General features: G+C 39.4%; 2 protein-coding genes and 1 long non-coding RNA gene across 13 annotated transcripts in view; 2 read left to right on the top strand and 1 right to left on the bottom strand.

The window, feature by feature from the left end:
- The window catches only part of LOC138067532 (uncharacterized), a 17,732-nt gene extending 14,570 nt beyond the window's left edge, over positions 1 to 3,162 (top strand). Inside the window, exon 3 of the long non-coding RNA XR_011141676.1 lies at positions 2,546 to 3,162. This is a non-coding gene — a long non-coding RNA (uncharacterized lncRNA). The remainder of the gene's footprint in view (positions 1 to 2,545) is intronic.
- XRCC3 (X-ray repair cross complementing 3) overlaps positions 1 to 5,525 on the bottom strand; it is a 19,748-nt gene extending 14,223 nt beyond the window's left edge. The window contains exons 1-6 of one of the 9 annotated variants that reach the window (XM_068947205.1): positions 5,178 to 5,525; positions 4,518 to 4,599; positions 4,358 to 4,393; positions 3,650 to 3,719; positions 3,156 to 3,293; positions 2,041 to 2,253 (exon numbers count right to left, since the gene is read on the bottom strand). In XM_068947205.1, coding sequence (XP_068803306.1) covers positions 2,041 to 2,253; positions 3,156 to 3,293; positions 3,650 to 3,704 — 406 coding nt within the window. In that variant the 5' untranslated portion in view covers positions 3,705 to 3,719; positions 4,358 to 4,393; positions 4,518 to 4,599; positions 5,178 to 5,525. Of the gene's footprint in view, positions 1 to 2,040; positions 2,254 to 3,155; positions 3,294 to 3,649; positions 3,720 to 4,357; positions 4,394 to 4,517; positions 4,600 to 4,712; positions 5,143 to 5,177 lie in introns of those variants that run through there. The other 8 variants (XM_068947211.1, XM_009675539.2, XM_068947206.1 and 5 more) reach the window with 8 other exon arrangements.
- Positions 5,391 to 21,389, top strand: ZFYVE21 (zinc finger FYVE-type containing 21). 3 transcript variants are annotated; one of them, XM_068947215.1, is made up of 8 exons: positions 5,391 to 5,530; positions 11,526 to 11,576; positions 13,505 to 13,673; positions 14,738 to 14,813; positions 15,625 to 15,716; positions 16,545 to 16,598; positions 18,034 to 18,176; positions 20,652 to 21,389. In XM_068947215.1, exons 2-8 carry the CDS (start codon positions 11,538 to 11,540, stop codon positions 20,685 to 20,687), a joined length of 609 nt encoding a protein of 202 aa, XP_068803316.1. In that variant the 5' UTR covers positions 5,391 to 5,530; positions 11,526 to 11,537; the 3' UTR covers positions 20,688 to 21,389. The 3 variants fall into 3 exon arrangements, with proteins under 3 accessions (XP_068803316.1, XP_068803315.1, XP_068803314.1); XM_068947213.1 differs by lacking the exon at positions 5,391 to 5,530 and adding an exon at positions 5,753 to 5,938; XM_068947214.1 differs by lacking the exons at positions 5,391 to 5,530; positions 16,545 to 16,598 and adding an exon at positions 5,736 to 5,938.
- The last annotated feature ends 416 nt before the right edge of the window (positions 21,390 to 21,805 follow it).

The raw sequence follows: 21,805 nt of genomic DNA on the forward strand, positions 1-21,805 counted from the left end.
TAAATTCAGCCAATATTCTAAGAATGTCAGTTATGGTCTATTGAATGGCACAAAGACAACCTTGAGGCAAAGGATGTCCCAGTTTTTTGGTTTGCTGCCAACCTTCTAGCACTGAAAACTGTAAACAAGAATAGCACAAAGTCAAATGAAGTAAATACACAATAAATCTTTACTGTCTCAAGAAATGTATTTCAACATCACCACCAAAGAGGCAGCAAAAGTTTCTAGCACTAAAAAAGTAACTCCATAAAAATTTAAACGTTTAGTAAACTTTGAGCAAGAAGTTTTATCTTTTTCTGTTGGTCGAGCTAGACTTCTGTGATGATTAATAGGCATAATTGTTCTCCTTCCTCCAAGTTTTGTAAAGAAAAAAGCTCTTCGTTACTTTATTTCCTGTATTTCTTCATATGCAACCGAACATTTCTTACTGATAGACTGTAAAAGAATCAAGGCTGTGCAATACCCTTTAACTTTGTATCATTTCCCCCCCCTTCATTTTGGGGTATTCTAATTTTACAAAACAGTTCAATAAATCCAACATATTGGTTGTAATACTGTGACCACAGTTTAGAATTTTAAATTTTACCTTGAAATAGATCTGCTCTGACATACTATGATGATGACCTGCTACGTTGCAGCTCTTACTAACACATCTCATAAAGATAGGTACCATTCATTACCTGTTCCTAAAAACAAGGATTTATTGATGTACTTGTACAGTAGTCTAATCAAGATCCTCAAAAGTTCTGTCCTCTCAGCCCTTCAAAAATGCTCTGGTTCTCCCACAGGAAAATTGATAGGATGACCATCCTACCTACTGCTGTTCCATGAAACACTTGGCAGTAGGTAAATGGGGAATGCAACTCCAATGAAGCCAAGTGCTAAGGAACAGCCACTATCTTCACACACAAATAACAGACTTGCTATTCTGTGGCCCTAAAAGGAAGACTGAAGAGAGAAAAATGCCAGTAGGACGCTGGCCCCTTTTCTCTGTACTTTGAATCTGTTCTAGTTTGTTCCTTTCTTCCAACATAAAAAAAGGAGAAGCACTCGGCCATGAATGAAAATATATTTTCACTCACGCTATCTGTGGCAGTTAACAGCAACACAGGAAGGAACTGAACAGCATGTATTTGCTCCTGCTCTGATTAATAACGTAATTTAAAGCAAGGTAAGGCAAGTCAAAGGCTCGTTTCTGCCCTTTAAGCAGCATCTTCCTTTAGACAGTCCAGGATTTTTCCACATGGGTAGATATGGTACATGAAATGATCGAAGAAGTTTCCCCACAACAAACCTCTGGGCTGCCAAATTAAATCCCGTGGTATATAGAAAGAAGAGCAGGATCACAGCCAAAAAACAACCAAAGTAAACCACCAGGACAGTGAATTCTTGGAAGTGAGACAGATTTTTCTCTTTCTAAAAAGACATAAGAAAACTCAAAAGAAAGTATCAGAAGTTAGATTAAGGTGATAAAGACAGTTAATAGCCATATTCAAAGAATAAACCTACTTATTTTTGCAAAAATTGGAAAATCGCAGGTACAAAACAATGCTTTTTTTCAACTAGTTTCCATTAATTTTTCTCTGTAAATCATTTTAGTGTAATCAGATTAAATATTATTTGAAATCTGAAACCTCTGACTAGGGAATATATACCACATACCAGAGATGTTTGTGGAAAATTACCTGTTTGACAAGCTATTTTGCTGTGGTTGTTACTTGAGGAGACAATAAGTACTTATGACAGCAACGCTTTTCCTATGTTGTTTGCATGCGCGTCTCACTTTATTCACATTGGTAGGTGGGTAAACAACAACCAACAGCAATTTTATATCACATTATGTTGCAATGCAGGGCTTGTACACAGTATGCTTTTAGCTCCATAATGCTGCATTACCAATTAGCTTACCACTAATGCTATTGCAGAAGGGTAAGACATTCAGTGAATAAAAACATTTACTTCAACACGGAGATGATGCTCTTAAAGAGAGCATATTCCTGCAAACGGCAAATAAATGAACGTATACATTTCAGTACTTACCAGACTCTAATCCACCATATTTGTAAGGATACTGCACACAAAGACACAGCTGCAAACTAATCTGAGTTTTCCCAGCAGAACTTTCGCCGGCAAGTTCTGTGACTCCCACTAAAGGAATGCCACCTTTTAACAAGTTATCTAGTACTGAACATCCCAGGCTTAGTTTCTGGCTTTGGGAGGTGAGATGATGTTTATCTTGGTAGAGCTGAAGTGCTGAAGGATATTATTTTTAAGGGGCGGGCGGGGGGGGGAAGGGGAAAGAGGGGAAAAAAAAAGAAGTTCCATTCAATATCTTTCTAATACACAACGATAGAATATAAAGGCCATACACCAGCTTTTTATCTCCAAAAGATACTTTCTTTGTTGATGGGAGATTTTCCTAATTTAGCCTGGTTTTCCCCACCTCCCCATGCACAATCTATTAATTATATGCCATGTTCAAAAACAAATAATTTACACTGTATCCTTTCCTCCTCTCGATCTTTTTCCTTTCTCTGCCTCTAAGGAGTCTCTGTGGAAAGCTACACATGGAACATCTTGACAACATGGTTCAAGCAGAGCAATTATGGAAACGAAAAGCTGCAGCAGACTATGAAGCAGCATAGCAGGCATCTGGCCAAGACCTGAAGATACATGTAAACCTCAAGAAAACAGATTTGAAGCATGGAGCTGCCATGAAGCGTTTGCACAGGAGGAGCTGTCAGATCCTGCAGATTTAGAATTATGTTTTTGTATCACATCATTTACATAGCTTATAACAGACAAGCTTTTCAACTAGTCTCAGTCCAAAAGGAAAAATAATGAGAGACAGAGTTCAGCAAGAAAAAGAGAAATCTTACGTTCCCCTAATCAAGTTTTCCAGGCAGGGGAATTATTTTGTCGTGTTTTAAACAGCCTTGATCCTGAAGAATGACACCTGTCTGCTTCCATCTACCTTCAGGATCTCACAGGTGCTATCATTAAATAATTTACACAGCAAAACCCAAAACATTTGCCTTTTCATTTTCAGAATCATTATCAAATCCTACTAACTAGGAGCCAAAACTATAACTTCTCCCAGTAACAATATATTTGATGATTTAAATAGAAGGCCTTTTTTGCATTAGCTGTATTACCTGTAAGCATACTATTTTTCCTCAGCGTGAGAGAGACTGTTTTCAGTAAACACTGTATATCTGCACTGGAGAGTTTCATCAATCTTTGTAAGTCTGCTTCAGAAAGATTTAAAATCCCTTTCACTGATTTTATGTCAGCTGAAATTAGAGGAATTCTTATAAATACTTTTGGCTGGATTACAGTCTTATGCACAAAGTAAAAGTTTTCTCACTTCCTACTAGTCATGTACATAAAGTTTATCCACACTGCAGGATTAGATTCTTGTGATCTAAGCAGGCAACATTTACTCTGAACATATCAAAGCATGCTATAAAATTGTTTGGAATCACTGGTTCACGGGAAGAAGTTATCACTTCTAATTGCTCACAAGTTTGGCTTATGAAACATTTAATTACAGTTCCAAAATGCTGGCGTATGTATATATGCTTATATTCACAAACATGCAATTATTTAAAGGAAGACCTATCAGCTATACATTCACAGATTAAGTTACCTTTTTTAAGGGCCGCAATTACTTTAGGGTTCAAGTCAAACTGGTCCCAGTCCATTTCCTGATACAGCAACTGGGGTGAACAGAGCATCAGGTAATTATTACCTATTATAAAAATTTTTATCGGACATACATGCAATACAAAAATAAGTATGACTCAATGTGTTAACTTTGTAGGAATATTCTATTTTTACTTTTTAACAATATATTTATTCATTGTTTTAGAAAAGCAGCAATGATTCAGCACGTTAGCCAAGGTCTTCTCAGCTAGTTCTTTACATATATGCTATTAAAGACTTCAACTAGTAACGAAGTAGTTACGTATTGCTGGTCATTTTAATTGCATACCCACGTAGGGTATTTGCTCTGGACTGTAGCTCGCAAATAGACTGGCTATCTTGCCATTCTTTGCAACAACTGTTCATTTTTAAAGAGGAAAAAAAAACCCTCAGACATGCAATTTAGAATAATCATAAGACTAGTCATATATCTGAAAGGCAAACGTATTTTGATTTTTCTAAAGCACAGTTTGTTAGTAATAACAACATTACATGCTATTTTAATACTGTGATCTAAAACACCACAGTTTAGTATTATAATTACCTAGGAAAAAAATACTATGATGCTTGTTACTATGCAGATCATCTTTATGAAGGACCGCGGCAGACACTTAACAGTTATATAACAATACGTGACTTAATGAACATTCACCTTTTTAACACAGGGGAAGGAAGTTTACCATGGATCCTGAGAACAGAATGAACGTAGGAGAAAAAAAAAATCAATTATTTTTTAAGCAATACTTATTTAAAGCAACTTTCTGACAAGTGTTTCAAAGTCCAAACTTATTGCAATTAATTATTATAATGACCTTTGACTTGAAGGATTCCAAGTCATTTTGTCGACTTCACTCATCTGAAGCCATTGAAATTCAGCCACTGCTGCTTAAGGCACTAGGAAGAGAGGGAAATTACCAGGAAACGATTATAGCAGAGCAGGATTGGAGCAAAAAATACAAAGGACCTTTGTTTTTAAAAGTCTTTTTCAAGATCCTCATGCACTTAACTGTATGACATTCATTAGTCGGAGAAGAGGGGGGGAAAAAGCATCTATTCGGTACTGATTCGTATTCGTGGTTGGAGGCATAGGAAAAACGCATAAATGGATAAGCTCATCGGGCAGGTAAGTTACACGACTTTACAGGTATAACCGCGAAGATAGGACGGCTGCGACCTCACAAAGCAAATTCGCATTCGCCAGAGCCTTCCCGAGCAGGACCACTGCCATCGGCACTGAGGAAAACACCGCTCTCCTGCAGACAGTAGCGCGCACAAGCTGACTGCATGTGACTGTCGCGGCAGACGCGGTCTGGCGGCCTCACAGCGCTCGGCATCTCCCCCCCCCACCCCACCCCCCCAACGGTCCTAACGGTCCCCGCGGCGGGACGCAGCGCCGGCCGCGAGCCCCGCGCCGCTCCGCCGCCCGCGCGGCCCGCCGCCAAACGCCGCAGCCAATCGGCGAAGCGGCTTGCCTGCGACGTCGTTAGGTATAGGCCAATCAGGACGCCCCAAAGAGAGCGCTCCCGGCGGAGCGGCCAATGGGTAGGGCGCTACCCGGAAGGGCCTAGGAGGCTCTCGGTTGCGGTTCTCTTCCGCGGCAGCAGTGAAGAGCTGATCAGTGTCCGCGGCAGGCACCGGCCGCTCGACGAGCGCTCCGAAACGGCGGCTGTACGGCGCCGCTCCGCCACCCAGCGCCACCTCCGCGAGGCCTCGGCCAGGGGAGCCCGCCCCCTAGCCGCTCCTGCTCGCTGATTGGCTACCAAGCTTCCTCGACTGCCGAATACAGGAGCCTGACTGAAGCGCGCACGTCCTTCGTTTCCGGGTGGTGAGGCGGCTCTTCCCGTTGCGCATGCGCCTGTAGACGCCAATGGGCGGCTGGGTGGGGCTAGTAAATGGCAGCACCACGCCCCGAGCGATACGGGGTTGGCCGGGAAGTCCGGAGGCAGTGCTCTGCTGGGTGCTAGGAGCGGGTGGGCGGTGATTAGCGGCTCGCCGCATCTCTATTGGTCCCTGGCCGTGTCCTTCGAGAGGTCAGGGCGGTGATTGGGCGGTAGCGCTGCCGGTCTCGGAGGGAGGGGGGTGGCGGAGTTGTGAGGGAAAGATGTCGGGCTGCGAGGCCCGCGACGCCAAGAAGCTGGTGCGCTCGCCCAGCGGGCTGCGCATGGTGCCCGAGCACCGCTCTGCCCGCAGCCCCTTCGGCTTGGACGAGCCGCCCTGGGTGCCTGACAAGGAGGTATGAGCCCGGACGGGGTGTGGAGGAGCCGGGGGGGCGGGGGAGGGACGCGGAGAAGCCCCCTCAAGCCGCCGCGCGTCCTGCCCGGAGGGGCCCTGCCCGCGTCCCAACGGCTGCCGGGCGGCGACCGTTGGCCCGCGGGGTCGCTGCCGCCCCCCTCCGCGCTCCCGCCTGCCCTGGGGGAAGCGGGCGGCCGGGACCTGGCGGCTGCGATTGCGCCTCTTCCCCTTTCTTCGTCTCGAAGCGGCTCGTTCGGGGCAGCGTCTCTCGCCGCCGCCTGGGCGCAGCGGCCCCCTGGAAGCGGAGGGAGCGCGGAGCCGCCGGGACGGGGCTCTGGCTGGCTGCTGGGGTGGGCCGGGCCGGGCCGCCGCGGGGCTGCTGGCGAGCGGCAGTGCGCGACTCTGCGGTCAGAGCCCGCTGATCTCTCCGGCGTGTTTAGATACGGCGGAGCAATGGGACGGCAGCTTGGCTCAGCTCGTGTCAAAAGCTGACAAGGCAGCACGTCGGACTTGCCCGGCTACGTTTTTTTTTTTTTTTTGTAAGCCACGCAGTTTTATTTCGGTTAGATTAGTGGGATAAAAAGGATAGGAGGGTTGCTCTTTTTCATAGAACTAAGGCCCTGTCACAAGAGTTAGTGAAGAACTTAATGAGGTAAGTGTTGCGAACTGTGTGGCACTAATGAAGCGTTTGTTCTGTTTAAATGCTTATAAAACAGCAAATCTGATTTTGAACACCATATTGATTTTACAGAAGAAGTATAGTAAAAGGCCAAGGTAGCCCTTTCTGCGTTTCATTGTGAGTGTTCTTAGTGTTAAATGAGTATCGAGTAACTTGGACAATTTCAACCAACTTTGCTTTTAAATACTTTTCAAGTAGACTGTGTAATCATGATGCTATACTAAATTTTCTGTCATACACATTATTTTTTGCTAATCCCTACAGATAGATACTAACAGAACTCAGAATCAGTTGTTTATATTGGTTTTTTTAACCAGTCTGTGGGGTGGATACATGTTAATACCTTTAAATATGATGCAGAATTGAGGTTATTTTTGATGGTGATAAGCTGATATGAATTCAAGCAATGAGTCATTGAACAAACCCATTCCTTGCCAGATACTGATATGGTTGGTTTGTCTTATGTCGGAATGCTACGTTTTTCTGTCATAACTAACTGGATTAGGTACAAGAAAAAAATTGCGCCTCTACCTGATGTCTTTTGAGGCAAAGTCCTGTGTAAAAATAATTATACGAGCAGCCTCACTCTGCTAGTGTAGTTTACTTGGCTCAGGCACCTGAGATTAACCTTTCCTGGATTATGGTGCGTGGCTACTAAGTTGGTTTGCTGTTTTTTTCCAAAATAACAACTCTCTTTTTTGGAAAGCGACTTTTTTGGCTCATTTTAAACGAGCAATCTGAGAAAATGCCGTGTCCTATCAAGTTGATAGGACTTGATGCAGTCCTATCAAGTTAGTCTCCCTTTTTCTTAAAGGAAAAAAAAAACCCTGTCATTGATAGCAACTGTGCATCTCTTGCATTAAGTGTAGGTAAGACAAAATATATTCAGTGACAAGTGCTGAGTGTCATTTAAGGTGCAGGTCCTCAGCTCTTGGGACTCCCAGTTGGCATTGAACATCAGGTGTGGTGCATTGGGGTGGCTGCAGATGTGGTTCGTATTGATCAGGGGGCATGTAGCAAAGTCCGTGGTGGAATTATTCTTTAGGTAGTTTCTCTGTGTGTTGTGTGGAGTCTGGTTTTGCTGAGTATGTGACTTAACGTGCTCGGCGCGCATTGGCCTGAGCATCCTGGAAACCTGATTGCTGACATCATCGTCAGTGGATATCGTTGGTGTAACATTTGCCTTAAATTGAAAGTAGCTTTTCTCTTTGATATTCGAAAATGTAGCTTTATATTTCAGTAATTAAAGTAAAGCAGCTTCCATTAAAAAAAAAAAAATACTGCTTCTAACTGAGTCTAGTACATAGCACTATCCTAGTTCAACCGAAGGTTGTTTGAGGATTATGGTAGGGTTTACTTAAACTTGTTAGATTTATTTGAAAATGTGCCTGTAAATTTTAGGTAACTCAAATCAATCTATATATTACTACTCTGACTGTTATATGACATTTGTACCTCAGGTGTTCCCCTGAAGAATCAGCTTTTCTTCTGGTCTGTTGGACAATAGACTGGTGATGTTGGTTTGTGACTGCATGTTGCTTTTGCATCAAACTTGGTCGTAATTGCTATTGAGAGGAAGTATGTTATAGACATGCACTTTACATACATGTATTCATTCATATTCTTAATCTTACATTTCTTGTTATTTTGTAAAAACAATTATTTTACTAGTTTTCTTTATGTGTGGATGTGCTCACATTCTAATTTGTTTGATTAACATTTACAAATATCCTGTTACAATCTTTTTTTCTTAAATAAAGAAAGTACACAACATACAAGAAAGCTAATAAACCATATTTTTAATAATAAACCATGTCTGTAATGATAAAATCAACTTTAAAGAGACAGTATTATCTGCAGCTAGTGACCTAAACAAGATTATTTGTTCTTGTTACGATGTCAGCCATTCATTTACTTCAGTTCAGTAAACTAAAGTATAAAACGTGTTGTCTTTGTCCAAGAGAAGAGACTAGTATTACCAAAAGTTCATTCAGCATTTCAAATGTACTAGCTTCTGCTGCATGGCGAATAAGTCACCAATTCAGTAGCTGTATTTTTCTTCTTTTTATGTTTAAAAATAGATTAATCCCAAAATGATGTTAGTTAGTAGTTGTGCTAAACTTACTGTATAACACTGAATTTTATTTCAGGTTTTTAATTTAAATCACAAGATTACCCAGTCTTTAAATATTGGTTGTTATATTATGAGGACTTTGAATTGTAAGGCTGGAGGAGGACTACAGAAAACTTTATTTTTGTTAGTCTGTTCTGTATCAGAATTGAAATAATATAAATAATGAATGAGTTGAGTTGGATAATATCATGTAAGTTTGTGCTGAGCATCATTAAACTTGAGACAGAGCTTAAAATGTTGATCACTGCGTGTGCCTTGTATAAACTAAAATTTCTTTGTTAACAGTCACCACCAGAGCTCAGCTGATGATGTTCCTATTAAAGAAATCTTGGACTAGAAAGTGTGTAAAAAATTTGTATGTTAGGCTGCAGAGGTGGCCAAACCTCATGACTGTCCAGCTACGTACTGGGTCTTTTCGTGGCTGAGGCACGCTGTGTACCTTGGAGCTGGGATGTGTAAGACATCTGAGAAGCTTACAGATGAGGTGCTAGTGGTTCCTTAGGGATCCTTCTGGTTCACTGCGGGAAGGAACTGAGTTAAATGTAGCTGGGGCCTCTAACGGGTCAGGTTCTCAGAGTTAACACTAGCTGTGTGACAGAGCTGCGCTTGAACTGCTTGCCCACCCATGTAGCTTGAGCCATGAATTTGTCAGCATGTGGATGAACAGGAAGGATTCACTTGTCAAGGTATTCCTCCATAGTGTTCTTTTCCCAGGCAAAAAGTAGAAGCTGATATTAAGTAAATGTCTTTACAAAGCAGAAGTGCCTTGTTGATCAGGTTAGAAACGGAACATCCTTTCAGGAAAAGCCCCTTCTGTGATGTCTGCTACCGTATGCCGTTTACTTGTGAGTTATTTACAACTGCTCTGTGTATTGATCATTTTTATCATGATAGGTCTGGAATTCAGAAAGATTTTTCCCGTAGTTTATATAAAGCAGAAAAGAAGAAGAGGGATAACTCTGTTACTTGCTGAAGTTGCTGAAGCAACTTATATATTTGCAAAACATCATGTACAAAATCTATTTAAGGCACTGTTTAGAGGTTTTCTTATCTAGTTTGTGGCTTGTACTTTTTGACTTCTGACCCCCGAAACCCCAAATTTTCGTTAAGAAAATGAGTTAGTCTCCTAGTGCGCTCAAGGGCATACTGAAATACTTGCCAGGCCCAGCCCCCATGGCAATGTATTAAACTATGCGCGTGAGAAAGTAAAGCACTAAATCACGGTCAGCATGGAGCAAAATGTGATGTTATCTGTACAATATTACTTGTTATAAAGATGAGACTTTGGGAATGCTGCATTGACGGAATGCTGCATTGACCAAATGCTGAAGGTTATTCATCAGTGAATGTTAAAATGTGCTTTTATACAACCATTGTGAAAAGAGGTGGTTGGATGCCTTAATTTGTTGCTTGAAACAATACAAGAACAGTTCTAGTTCTCTTCTGTGTGAGGTTTAGAAACACAGTTTATTGTAACAAATATTGCAAGTAGTTAATTATGTTCCGTTACAGCAACTGTAGTTATTCTCTGAGTTGTTAAACCTTGTTTAGACATGTCAGAACATTTCACATAAGCTGTTGCAATTATGAACAATCTTAAACACACGCACAAAAAGCAAAAATTCTAGAGTGCTTTTTAATTTATCTGCTGCAATATTTTTCTTGACTACAGTTGTACTTGTGATAGTGATTGGGAATCTGCTGAAGTAGAAGTCCCTGAAATACACTACAGAAGCTGTAGTTAAGGGTTAAGTATTGAAATGTACTAATTAAAGGAAAAACAGCACAATACTACAGAATAGCACATACTTGGCTTCGAACATGTTTTTAAGATGACATTCTGCTGAAATCTAAGATAATCTGAAGAGTTTAATTTTCTAGAGTTATAAAACTCACTGCAAAATCTAACCATGTTCTCCTGATTCGGGTGACAAGCAGAATTTTGCATTAATATATGCAAACAAATTTAGCAATGGTTACTTTGTAAATTTTGGAGAGTAAGTTTCTGATATAGTGGGTAGAATTATGTGAAGTCTTGGTGAAAATCCGGTGATCTACTGCTGAGTATCAGTCTTTTGGTAGGTGACTTTCTATACAGAAAATTTTATTATAACTATCACTGATCTCTGCTGGTAGTTCAGAAATCACAGCTTTTGGCCCTTAAACTTCTGTTTAGTTGTGAGACGGAAACCTCATGAGTTTTTTTTTCTGGCTTTTCTTTTGGGAGGAGTGTGGGTGTAAGTGTTTTTTCAGAAAGAGATGTTTCAGGAAGTGACATTCTGTAGCTGGCCTAAAAATTAAGTCTTGGTGACTTGGAAGAAAACCAAAATCTAGCATGTCTGAAAAGTGTGTATACTACTGGGAGTGTTAAAATACATAAACAGTGTTTTAGGAGGTCCACAGAGCATCACAGTATAATACAGAGAGGATGATAACTTACATGAAAACACAGGAAACTGTCTGGATAGCCAAACGTATTAAGCATGATGTGAACTTCTGAAACGTGGTTTTGACCGCTAGCAAGAGGCAATACTCCTTAGGACAGGTGAGTGTGCGTTTTTCTGAGTTACGGGTGGAGATGACACCATTTTGCTACCTCAATATTTTAAATATAAAAATAAATGAAAACCATCCATTGAGGAAAAAATAAAAGATGGAGATTTGTTGGAGCTGCTTCTTCTTGGGTGATAGTATAAAGCTCAGTCTTTGTGCATGGTGGTAGGATTAAAGATACAGAAATTTTGTAGTTTAATGTTAATCTGTACTGTTTCCTAGTGCCCAAGATGTATGCAGTGCGATACAAAATTTGACTTCATAACTAGAAAGGTAAGAGAAATCAATAAAACATAAAACTTTAACTGTTGCAAAATACTAATATGAGCTTTTTCTGATTTAAAAATGGAAAAGCCTGATATAACTTTAAAATAGTTTTTCTTTCTGTTCTCTCTTTTCTGGGTAGAGATCCTTTTTGCTCTAATTCTGTTCCTTTGACGTTCTGCTTGTTTGCTCGGTATGAAATACAATGAGGTTTTGGTTCATTGCTAGGGTTATTCCAAAATACTGGGTACCCATGGGATTTACATTCAAAGGAAGCGTTAGAACAACTCATGACAAGAGTGTACTGCTAATGTCAGCACTAACATACAAACCAAATCGACTAATTTGATTGTATTTTGGGAGATAAAAGTCAGTTGTGGAAATGCAAGCAAAAAGTTTTTTGAATTACAACCAATTGCAATCTTACGTTGAAGAACTTCATTATTAAAGTGTGAAGGACCCCCTCCTCCCCCCGCCCCCCCCCAAAAAAAAAAGAAAAAAAAAGAAAAAAAGCTGTTCTAAAAGTGAAACAAGATTTGTCTCAGGATCGGAAAAGAGAATCTCTGGTTAAATTGGGAAACTATGAACCATCTTGACTGCTGTGAACCACAATTAGGTAGACTGTATAATAAAGAGAAAACATTGACATTAGAGTTGAAGTATGTTCATTCATAAATGTAAGCAGACCTATGTGGAATGCATGCTAGTTTACTGAATACTACTACCAGAAAGCATTCTGCTGAAACTGGAGGTTCTACTTGGAGAAGGAAGGCCGCCTCCCGGAAAAGGGCAGCAGTGATTTTTAGCAGGAAATAATGTTGCATTGTATAACTGTGTTGACACTCTGTTAGCTATGCAGCTTGTGAAAGTGAAGAAAGATGTGGAAACGTATGTGACCTGTAATGCATTGAAGTAGTTGATGTTTGTTTTCAAATTTATTCTTTGGAGGGAGAGGTAAGGAGAAATGTTAAAATAGGCATCACTGTGTATTGTAAAAGATAAATAAGTGTTCAGGATGCCTGAAGAACTTTAGGATATCAGTTAGGGTAACTAAATGATAGTGTGCAGCCGCTTGGTCTGTATTGTGCACTGTAGTTGCATGGGTTAAGAGCGTGGATGCTGGTTGGTAAGAGCATTTTACTTGAAGAAAAAATAATTCGTTATTCCACTGTATTTTTACTTGTGTTAACTCTGGGCAATAAATTGAGGTAGCCATAGGAAATAGGTACTCAGGAGATAATTTTCCGTTATATTTAGAAGAGAAGTGTAACAGTGACCGAAGCTGCAGAATATCAGTTGCTTGTATCAAACTGTTCAAACTTGCTTTGAGCCACAAATCTGTTCTTGCTTGCCTGGAAATACTTGTTCTTACATGAGTTACTGTCATCCCCTGAGAACTTGGATCAGGAAGAGCTACCGTGACTGTCACACCCCAGTAGTGATTTGGAGCACAAGCGCTTGTTGAACATTTAGTGGTTGTGAAATGCGTTGCAATAGTAGTTACTGATTTTACTGCTATTATAACGACCATGGATTTCTTACTATGTCACCTGCCATTTTTGATGAACAGCTTTAGGTTTTGAGTATGAAGATTGATATTTTTTGTTTGTTGGTTTGTGTTGTTGCCTTTTACCATGAGAAGAATACGACATGGCAACAAGCCTGTTGATAGATTGCCAGCAGAGACTTATGTGCTGCTGTTCTTAGTAAACTTAATCCTTGGAATTCAATCTTCAGAGGTATACTTCCGCTGCTACAGCCGTTAATTTTCTATAACCACTTGACTGCTGTCCTATCCCTCGACTTGTATGTTTCAGATGCGAGAAACTGTGCTCTTTTTCTTGGGGGAGGAGGTGTTTAATACAGTAACTTTATCAGATTCTTCCTTAATAGTTTTCTTCGTAAATGAATAAAAAAAAATATTCTTTCATACTTAGCATCACTGTCGAAGATGCGGAAAGTGCTTCTGTGACAAGTGCTGCAGTAAAAAAGTGCCTCTGCCTCGCATGTGCTTTGTGGACCCTGTGCGCCAGTGTGCTGAATGTGCCCTCATTTCTCAAAAAGAAACAGAGTTTTATGACAAACAGCTTAAAGTGCTCATGAATGGTAAGTACTGTATGTGTGTTTGTGTATATGTATATATATGTGTGTGTATGTATGTATATATGCTGGTTTGATTTTATGTTTGTTCAAATGCTATGTTAAATTTGATTTAAAACTAATTCTTCTTGTCAGACAAGCTATTAAGTTGCAGTTTTAAGATATCTGCTGTAAAGACTCTTCTATTGTCACGTTTCTTGTTTGAAGAAATAATTAACTTGTTTGAAGTTAATCATTCTGTTTTCTCAGCTTATTCGAAGAGAAGTCTACTTCTTACAATGATATTGTTCACAAAGTGTGATGTAATCAAAGAAACTTTTAGTGCCTTGGAGAAGTGTGTGTGTATGTGTGTGCGCTTGCCATTTTTATTATACTAATGAATTTTTTTAGCCATATTCCTGTTAAGTTGAATAAGAATGAAAAACACTTAGAAAACATAAAAATACTCTCTACTGCTAACAAGGTACTGTGCTTGCTTCAAGCCTCACTTGAGAGCTTTGACCTTGTCCATGGCCTAAGCCTGTGTGGGTAGCAGGTCGTCATGAATTGTCAGTTTTAAATAGCATTAAAACCACATGCGGTACACTAATTGGTGTTCCAATTAGATTAAGTAAAAAAACTAATGTTTATTAAACTGAAGGTCACATCCTGCTATTTGATTCTTCTCACGGATTTATTTGGAATACTGAAAAAATAGTTTCAGTAGTGCTACTATGTGTTACGGTGACAAAATAGGCTCTTTAATTGCCTATTTTTACCATCTTCCAATTCATTCTCTTTTTTAAAGTTTCTGCTTATACATCATCTGCCTTTCCACAACGTGTAGGATAAATGTTCACGTTACATAGTAATTGTGGAAGGTCATGTGATTTAGAACATGGTAATTAAAGATGGCTTTTTACATTTGAGTGCTCTAAAAATGTCAGTCAGTTTAATGTTTCAATTAATCTGTTAATGATTTACCCAACTCAGTCTATTTGGTGCAGTAAATAAAATTGCTTAACAGTTTCGATATTTTAATGTTCCTTCCTAAACTCTGTGTTAGAATAATAATACATTTCTTTTTCCAGGTGCTACGTTCTTTGTAACTCTGGGAACATCAGATAAATCTGAGCTAATGGTATGTCGACTGTCTAACAATCAGAGGTGAGAAATTAATAGAAACTGTACGTGTAAACACAACTATGATTAATATTATCTAAGAACCCAAACCAAAAAAAAAAAAAATAAGACTAACTTGCTGTGAGAATCCTGGAGAGAATATTCTGTAATGATAGCTATAATTTTATTGGGCTAAGTTTGAATTTACAGTGTAGGTCAGTGGCCCTCACAAGAGGTGTGAACTCTCATTGCTTTATATTGTGAAGACCGTTTCCAGAAGCAACAAGGGGCAGAAATGCCAGAACGCCTTGGAACAGTGGAACTGCGCGCTTCTTAAGTCATCTCAGTGCTGTTGGAATACAGTCTTTTTGCCGACTAATAGGAAGATCGTAGGAGGGATAGCTGGGAAAATACCTGTAACCCCTCGAAAAAACCTTGTTTCAGAATGCTGACTCCAACACTGAGCATATTGTTTAACGTTACTGACAAAGCATTGCTTAGGGCATCCCTAGAACTCGGTTGGCTAGAATAGCTCAAACTCCGCGTTCTCTTCTTCCTTCCGAGCTTTGGAAGGCTGTTTTTAATGTCTGTTTGAAAGGGTCTCCTGGCAAACGAATCTATAGGGTTTTGTTTCTTTTTGTTTGTGTTTGTGGAGTTTTAAGTGAAGCACTTCACTGAAAAAGACTTCCTGCTTGATTTTTTCTCCCCACCCCAAAGAACATACAGAAAACTAGTCACTGAGAGATTCTGTTTGAAATGCAGTGAACTCTGAGATATGGTTATTCTGTTTTATGTAATTCAGACTTGATGTTGTAGATGGGAAATACTAAAATGTGTGTTTTCTTTTTTTGTGGAGATACCTGGTTTTGGATGGAGACAGCCACTATGAAATTGAAATTGTACAGATTTCAACTGTTCAGATACTTACGGAGGGCTTTACTCCTGGAGGTAAATCTTTCATCGAATAAGCATTTATTATTAAGAAAAATATGCAAAGTTACAATTTTTGTTCTAATAGACAGTGCGTTTCTAAGTTATTGACAACTCATGTTCCACTGTCGTGCTTAAAACTGTTCTCAGAATAGAATGTAGTGCTTGGAAGCCTGTCCATGTGGCTAGTGGGATTTCAGGGAAGATCTAAAAATTCAGAGATTGCTTCTGAGCTCTGATATGTGGGAACTTCTCAATAGGCTTAGATAAAGCTGGTCACCACCTGTTCTGACCGTTTCTCTTGGCTGGATATAAATGTTTATTGATTCAAAAGCTCATAGCAGAACTGTTAGTCTTTAGCTTCCATTTCAGAATCCAACTGGGATTTACCTTCTGTTGGTACAAACAACTGTGAAGAGAGTAAGAGTTAACCTGTTTAAAAAAAATTAAAACTAGACTCTCTTAATTTCATTCAAAATGAAGGGATGGCCAAATGAAACTGGTAACATCTGAACTGGAGGGCAGCTACTTACTGCTTCATCTACTATTCTGTAGTATTTCAGGAAGTGTGATTGATGAGTATGATTTCACTGATATGAGAGCAAACAAGGACAGGAGTTCTCATAATTGTTCTTTAGTAACAACTCTGTCACTGCTGTTTTTTTTTTTTTAATTGAATAGTTCATTTGTGCAGTATTCATAAGTGCAACATGTTAATTTTAATGAACTGTCTTTAGTATTCTAATCAACCAGATGTGTTGCTGAATTAATGATCCTATAATTCCTTGTTCATTACTCTTCTGACTGCTTTATCTTTTGCCTGCCTGCCTTTCTTCTTGATGGTAGAAAAAGATATTCACACTTATACCAGCCTTCTGGAGAGCCAGCATATTACTGAAGGTATCAGCAGTATCGTTTGTGAGCATGACTTGCCCAAGCATGCTATCACAACCCCTTTCCTGTTCTCTCCTCTGCAGTGCTGTTTTGTTTGCTTGATCTTCTATTGATGTTCGACTTAGGAAAAATTTCTTCAAATGTTAGATGTATAACTTGCACAACTCTCGCCTCATACTTTTTCTTCCCATCTTTCTTATTAAATAAACTGACAATGAATGTTTTATAACTTATCGGAGAAGAACTAAAATGTTCCAGACCTCCTTTAAACCTGATATGCTATCATCCCTGCTAGGAGAAAGAAGGAGAGAGAGACAAAACAGTATTTTTGATGGTATATGGTATTACACATCACCTCCTTCCACAGAGCTGTCCCTAATTTTGTATACCAGAAATAAATAATAAAATAAGTCTTTACTTCCTGTGTACTGTCCAGTAATGCTTTGGACTGAATAAATAAATGTCTTACAAAGATTTTTCTCCATAGTTTACCACAGGATTGCTTCAAACAATAGAAAATATGGGTACAGTTTCTAAATAAGTGGAGAGTATGATATGGTAAAATTTGAGTACAGATTAGAAATTCTGTTTTAAACTGTTAATTAATAGGCTTTCTTTTTACGTTTCTTTAAAATAAACATACCCTCTTGTTGCACAAGACATTTTCTACCTGAATCAGTAAATGTTCTGGAACGCCAGGTACGTGCAGTGTATGCGTAAAGGCATCAATACGCTATCCTAAACCAAACTTCTGTTTCACTTCTGTATTTTTGCTTTGGTTCATCTTGAAATGTGTATGCAATTAGATTAGAAAAGATGCAACCGCTGTTCGCAAATCACACTGTTAGAGGAATGACTTTTGTAATGGATTCCCCTTGTGAAGTAAATGATGATGTTGGCCTTGCAGGAGATACCTGCTGGGGAAGCTTCTTTCCCAACCTCTCCTAGATTTGGATGGACTTCTCACAGTCCTGCCAGACTTCTTATCAAGCAAGGAGCCCTCTTCGATATCAGTCGAATTGGACACTAGCAGTTCAGTTTGCAAACCGTAGGCTACAATATGAAACTATAGTGTCTACTTAAGAGAAAACAGATGGCAATATTAAAATACAAGGGTTTTCTCAGTGTGTGTAACTAGGGGCGTTGCTTGTGATGACTTGTACAAGTTCTGCCTCAGTGATTGCCAGATAGAATTAACAATATTGAGCCTGCATGTTCTGTTTCCTGGCATTAACACTCTTTGTCACTGCCTCCTCTGATGCTGCAGTTCTGGGTTTACCGAGGTATGTTGGAGCCCTGTGGTCTTGGGACACAGTGAGAGAAGTGCTAGTGCTTTGAACTAAGTGATAGGACAGTTTCTTCAAACATGCTTATTGGTTTGTAGAATGTTACTTAGTTGGTAAAATATGTTGCTGGTTCAGGACTCGATCTCTTTTTCCAGGAGGTAATACTCGTGCCATAGGTATGATTCTGCAGTATAAGGTACCAGGATCAGAAGAGCTTACACAGATGAAATTTACGGCTAGCGAAGACTTCAACTGTAACAAGAAGCTGTCAGCAACCTGGCTGGCAGCTATGCATAAGGTAAGCTGGGCAGGGGGGGAGGGTGTGGGCAGGGAAGAGCATTAAAAAAACATTGCCTGAAATTAATCCTTTTCTGAAATCTAGGGCAGGGGGAAAGTTTTGGCAGAAAAGAGGAGAAAAGGCTTGTTTTCCCCCAGCTACTTATTTGCCACAGCATCATCTACATCAGAGGAAAGGGCTTTGGTATAAATGAAGAAAACCTGCTTGTTCTGGTTCCAGAGAGGAGACTGTCTGTACATAGGGTACTCGGTAGCAGTAGATAGAGTATGTAGCCTTTGGAGTCCTTTTCTAAAGGACTCTTCTAAGGACTTCTTATTGCTTAAGAAGACAGAAGCTATGGATGCTTGTTATGGACGTGACTTTAGCCTCGTGCTTAGATAGCTGAAGAAGATATACCACAAAGCATTTATCAAGATCTTATCTATGTCATTAGGTGATAAGAAAGTAGGAATTCAACTTTCCAGTTTCTTAGGTCTCTGTTACTCATTGAATAATGTGCACAACAGCATATTCTCTGGAACTACAATCAGATAATTGTATTTACTAGTTTATTGAAGGCTCAGAGAAATTGTTCAGTTTTAAAACAGGAACAGACAGACGTGTAGGCAGGACTGTGGAGGACTGAGTCCCCTCTGTTGCTGTTAGGTACTCTATTGTAACTGCATGATGAAACTGAAGTTTTGTATTTCACAATTCAAAGTTACGGGAGACGAAAAAAATGGTTCGTAACTTTATCTGACAATTAGAATCGTAACTGATAAGCTGTCTGCACTTGTTTGGCTCTGTTTGCTCCTTTCACACCATTGTTCTTAGGCTCCCCAACCACCCCGAACCCCACCGTTTAACTTCTATATTCAGCAAAATGCGCTCAAACTTTGTATTGCCACATGAATGTAGTTTAGCTCTTCCTGTTCTAATTATCTTTCACAAGCAATGCAGCTCTTAAATATTGCTCTTACTGTGTTTCTATTGATAAACTTAAACCTCTAATTTGTCTCCTTTGATATGAGCTTAGCTCATTTTTTTTGAGTAACTAACTGCTGAGTACACAAGATCTTCAAAGGCCCTAGTTAACTGCATACTCTTATTTCTCAAATATGGGGCTTGCATTTTCCGTTATCCTGCTCAGTGAGGTGACTTTTATTGCAATGTTTTTGTGATGGTGCTTTCAAGTTAATAAGGTCACCCCAGAACTGATAGAGATCTTGATATGAAAGCATTCAAGCTAGAGTTCCTAAGATCGAGGAATAAATTTGCAGACTTGCACAGCAGTACATGACAATGCAGCTAAAACTTCCTCTGGCTTTTGTTTTGTGTTTGACCTATGAGGAGGATTTCTTAACCAATTCCTGTTTTAAGGAATGTCTGAGAATAATGTAAAGACTTTAAGATGGAGTATATTAAATGGGAATTCAAAAAAAACCTGTTTCTACCTAAAGCTTTATCTTCTTTCCGAGGCTTTGTGAGCAGGTATTTTCCAGCTGCTGACAGTCCTGTGCTCAAGCATTCTGTGCAGACAGACTTGAATGGATTAGATCAACTTGGAGGAAGGCCACCATTTAAGATTGACAGTGACAGTTCTTCTGTAGCATATGGTTCCACTGCTAATGTACCACCCTAGTATGTCCGAATGCTTATAGAGCTCATATCCAGAACCTTAAAAGAAATAAATCTCATAAGCTTTTCAGGGTGTTGTAATGTAGTAATGCAAGTTGAAAGACTTCTTTGAAGGAAAAAAATAGATGGAAGTTAGGTAAGTTGCAGAAGTAGAACCAATGATTAAGTATGTATGTGGACTGTATGGATGAAGATTAGTATTGAAACGTTAGGTTTAAAGCAAGTAAAAGCTATGTGTCCACCTGGGAGCGTCACTGTCTCACTGAATGTGCGAGTCTCACTGAATGTGCGAGTTGCATGCCAGCTCTTGGCCTTTCCTTTCAGTAAGTGTTGCATGAATGACCTATTTAAAGGACTTGTTGACCTGTTGCTAGAGTAGGCACGTTATGCCTGTCATAGGATGCTGGTTAATACTATAGTTTGAGAGATGATTGGAACACCTCACCAAAACTTTGCAAGGTGGAGGGCAGAAGGGGTAGGAGGAATACCAAACAGAATAATACATTATTTTCTATACGTGCTTAATCGGATCACTGAAATCTCAGAAATATTGGTTTTAACTTTTTCCAAGACAGCTTTGATCAAAAATGCCCATTTCTGACCCAGAGGAAACAAATGCAAGTTATTTAAAACCTCCTTCAGTGACCTCAGGTTCTACACGTGAACACCTCTCAATAGCCTCAAAAATTACTTTTGCCTATTTGAATGCTGCTAGCTGTCTTAAGCTAATGAAAATAACATAGGAAGAACTTAAAGCTTTTTGGGTTTAAAGAATTTTGCGGGGGGGATGGATAGAGGGAGATAAGTGGCTGAAAATGAAATTTCAGTTAAGACAATCCCATTTTGTTTTTATATTAGGCAACAAAACTTCTTTATGAGTCCCGGGACCAGTAAGAACAGCAAATTGTTGGCAAATTGAAGGAAGGCACCAACCTCTAAGGACCTGCCTCTCATTTTTGCTATTTTGACAGCTGGTAACACTTGCTATTCTTGACCCCTTCTCATTCCAATGCGGTTCATTATGTAAGAACTGGCAAATGCAATGTGAGTATTTTTTTGAACCATGAGTATTCACTATAGTGTGCAATATGTATACAATTAATGCTTTAAACAGCCTCACCTTTTAAGATTTTGTATATTTTGTTAAACCTTTATCAGCGCTAAATATGAAAATGACCTGCACTACAGCTAATGTACAGCACAACTTTTATAGTAACAATTATGTATACTGTTTGCCACAAGAAGCAAACAAAGGTTTATGTCTCTTCTGCAGAGAATAGCTTTTGGGTATAGATCTCAGGTTTTCTCCTTTATCCAAATGTTTAAAATCAATGTACAATAAAATCTGCCTTAGCTATGATTTTATAGAAATTACTTCTTGGTTTTTCTAAACATATTTAACCAAATACCACAAAAATCAGACTTTCATAAACATGACCTTAAATTCCCTTCTGTAATAAGTAAGCTTCTGGAATAATGTTTAGTTTTGTATTTTCTTTTTGGTAACTAGCTTTTGTTAATCTAACTGTAATGTATCTGGAATTGTATACGTTTTAATGTACAAACATGGAATAAATTAATTCACTTATTTAAAAAGGTGATATTTATTTTCATAATATATAACCTCTCTAATGAGAGGTACTCTGTTTGCCATTACCTAAACTCTGAAACCTTTGACTTCCTTTACAAACAACACCCTAAGTTTAGTTTTAAGCTTGGATAACTTGCTCAACTATTAGGATGAATCCTCTGGCTACGCAAGCTGTAGCAAGTGTCTTCCTGCCCTCCAGTTTCCTGTAGCAGTAAAAAATTGAGTAAACAGCTACACAAGGCTCAGTTGTCAGATTGCATGTAAAGCACCCTTGAGAGCTTTCCTAGGCACACATTAATTTGTCACAGCTGGAACACTGGAGTTTATAGTGTAAGGAGGTCCAAAAATGGTTTTGTAAACCAGTGAAGAAACAAATTAACAAGTAGGGTTTAGCAAGCTGGAGTTCAAGTCTTCTCATGTA

The sequence above is a fragment of the Struthio camelus genome, chromosome 5 (assembly GCF_040807025.1).
Source record: "Struthio camelus isolate bStrCam1 chromosome 5, bStrCam1.hap1, whole genome shotgun sequence".
Lineage (NCBI taxonomy): Eukaryota > Metazoa > Chordata > Aves > Struthioniformes > Struthionidae > Struthio > Struthio camelus.

What these genes read in the sequence shown, in the direction of transcription:
- ZFYVE21 (XM_068947213.1), top strand. Translation starts at nt 5,807, where the DNA reads ATGTCGGGCTGCGAGGCCCGCGACGCCAAGAAGCTGGTGCGCTCGCCC. An exon ending in CGACTGTCTAACAATCAGAG is followed by an intron (nt 14,814 to 15,624) that starts GTGAGAAATTAA and finishes TTTTTTGTGGAG; the next exon opens with ATACCTGGTTTTGGATGGAG. An exon ending in GAGCCAGCATATTACTGAAG is followed by an intron (nt 16,599 to 18,033) that starts GTATCAGCAGTA and finishes CTCTTTTTCCAG; the next exon opens with GAGGTAATACTCGTGCCATA.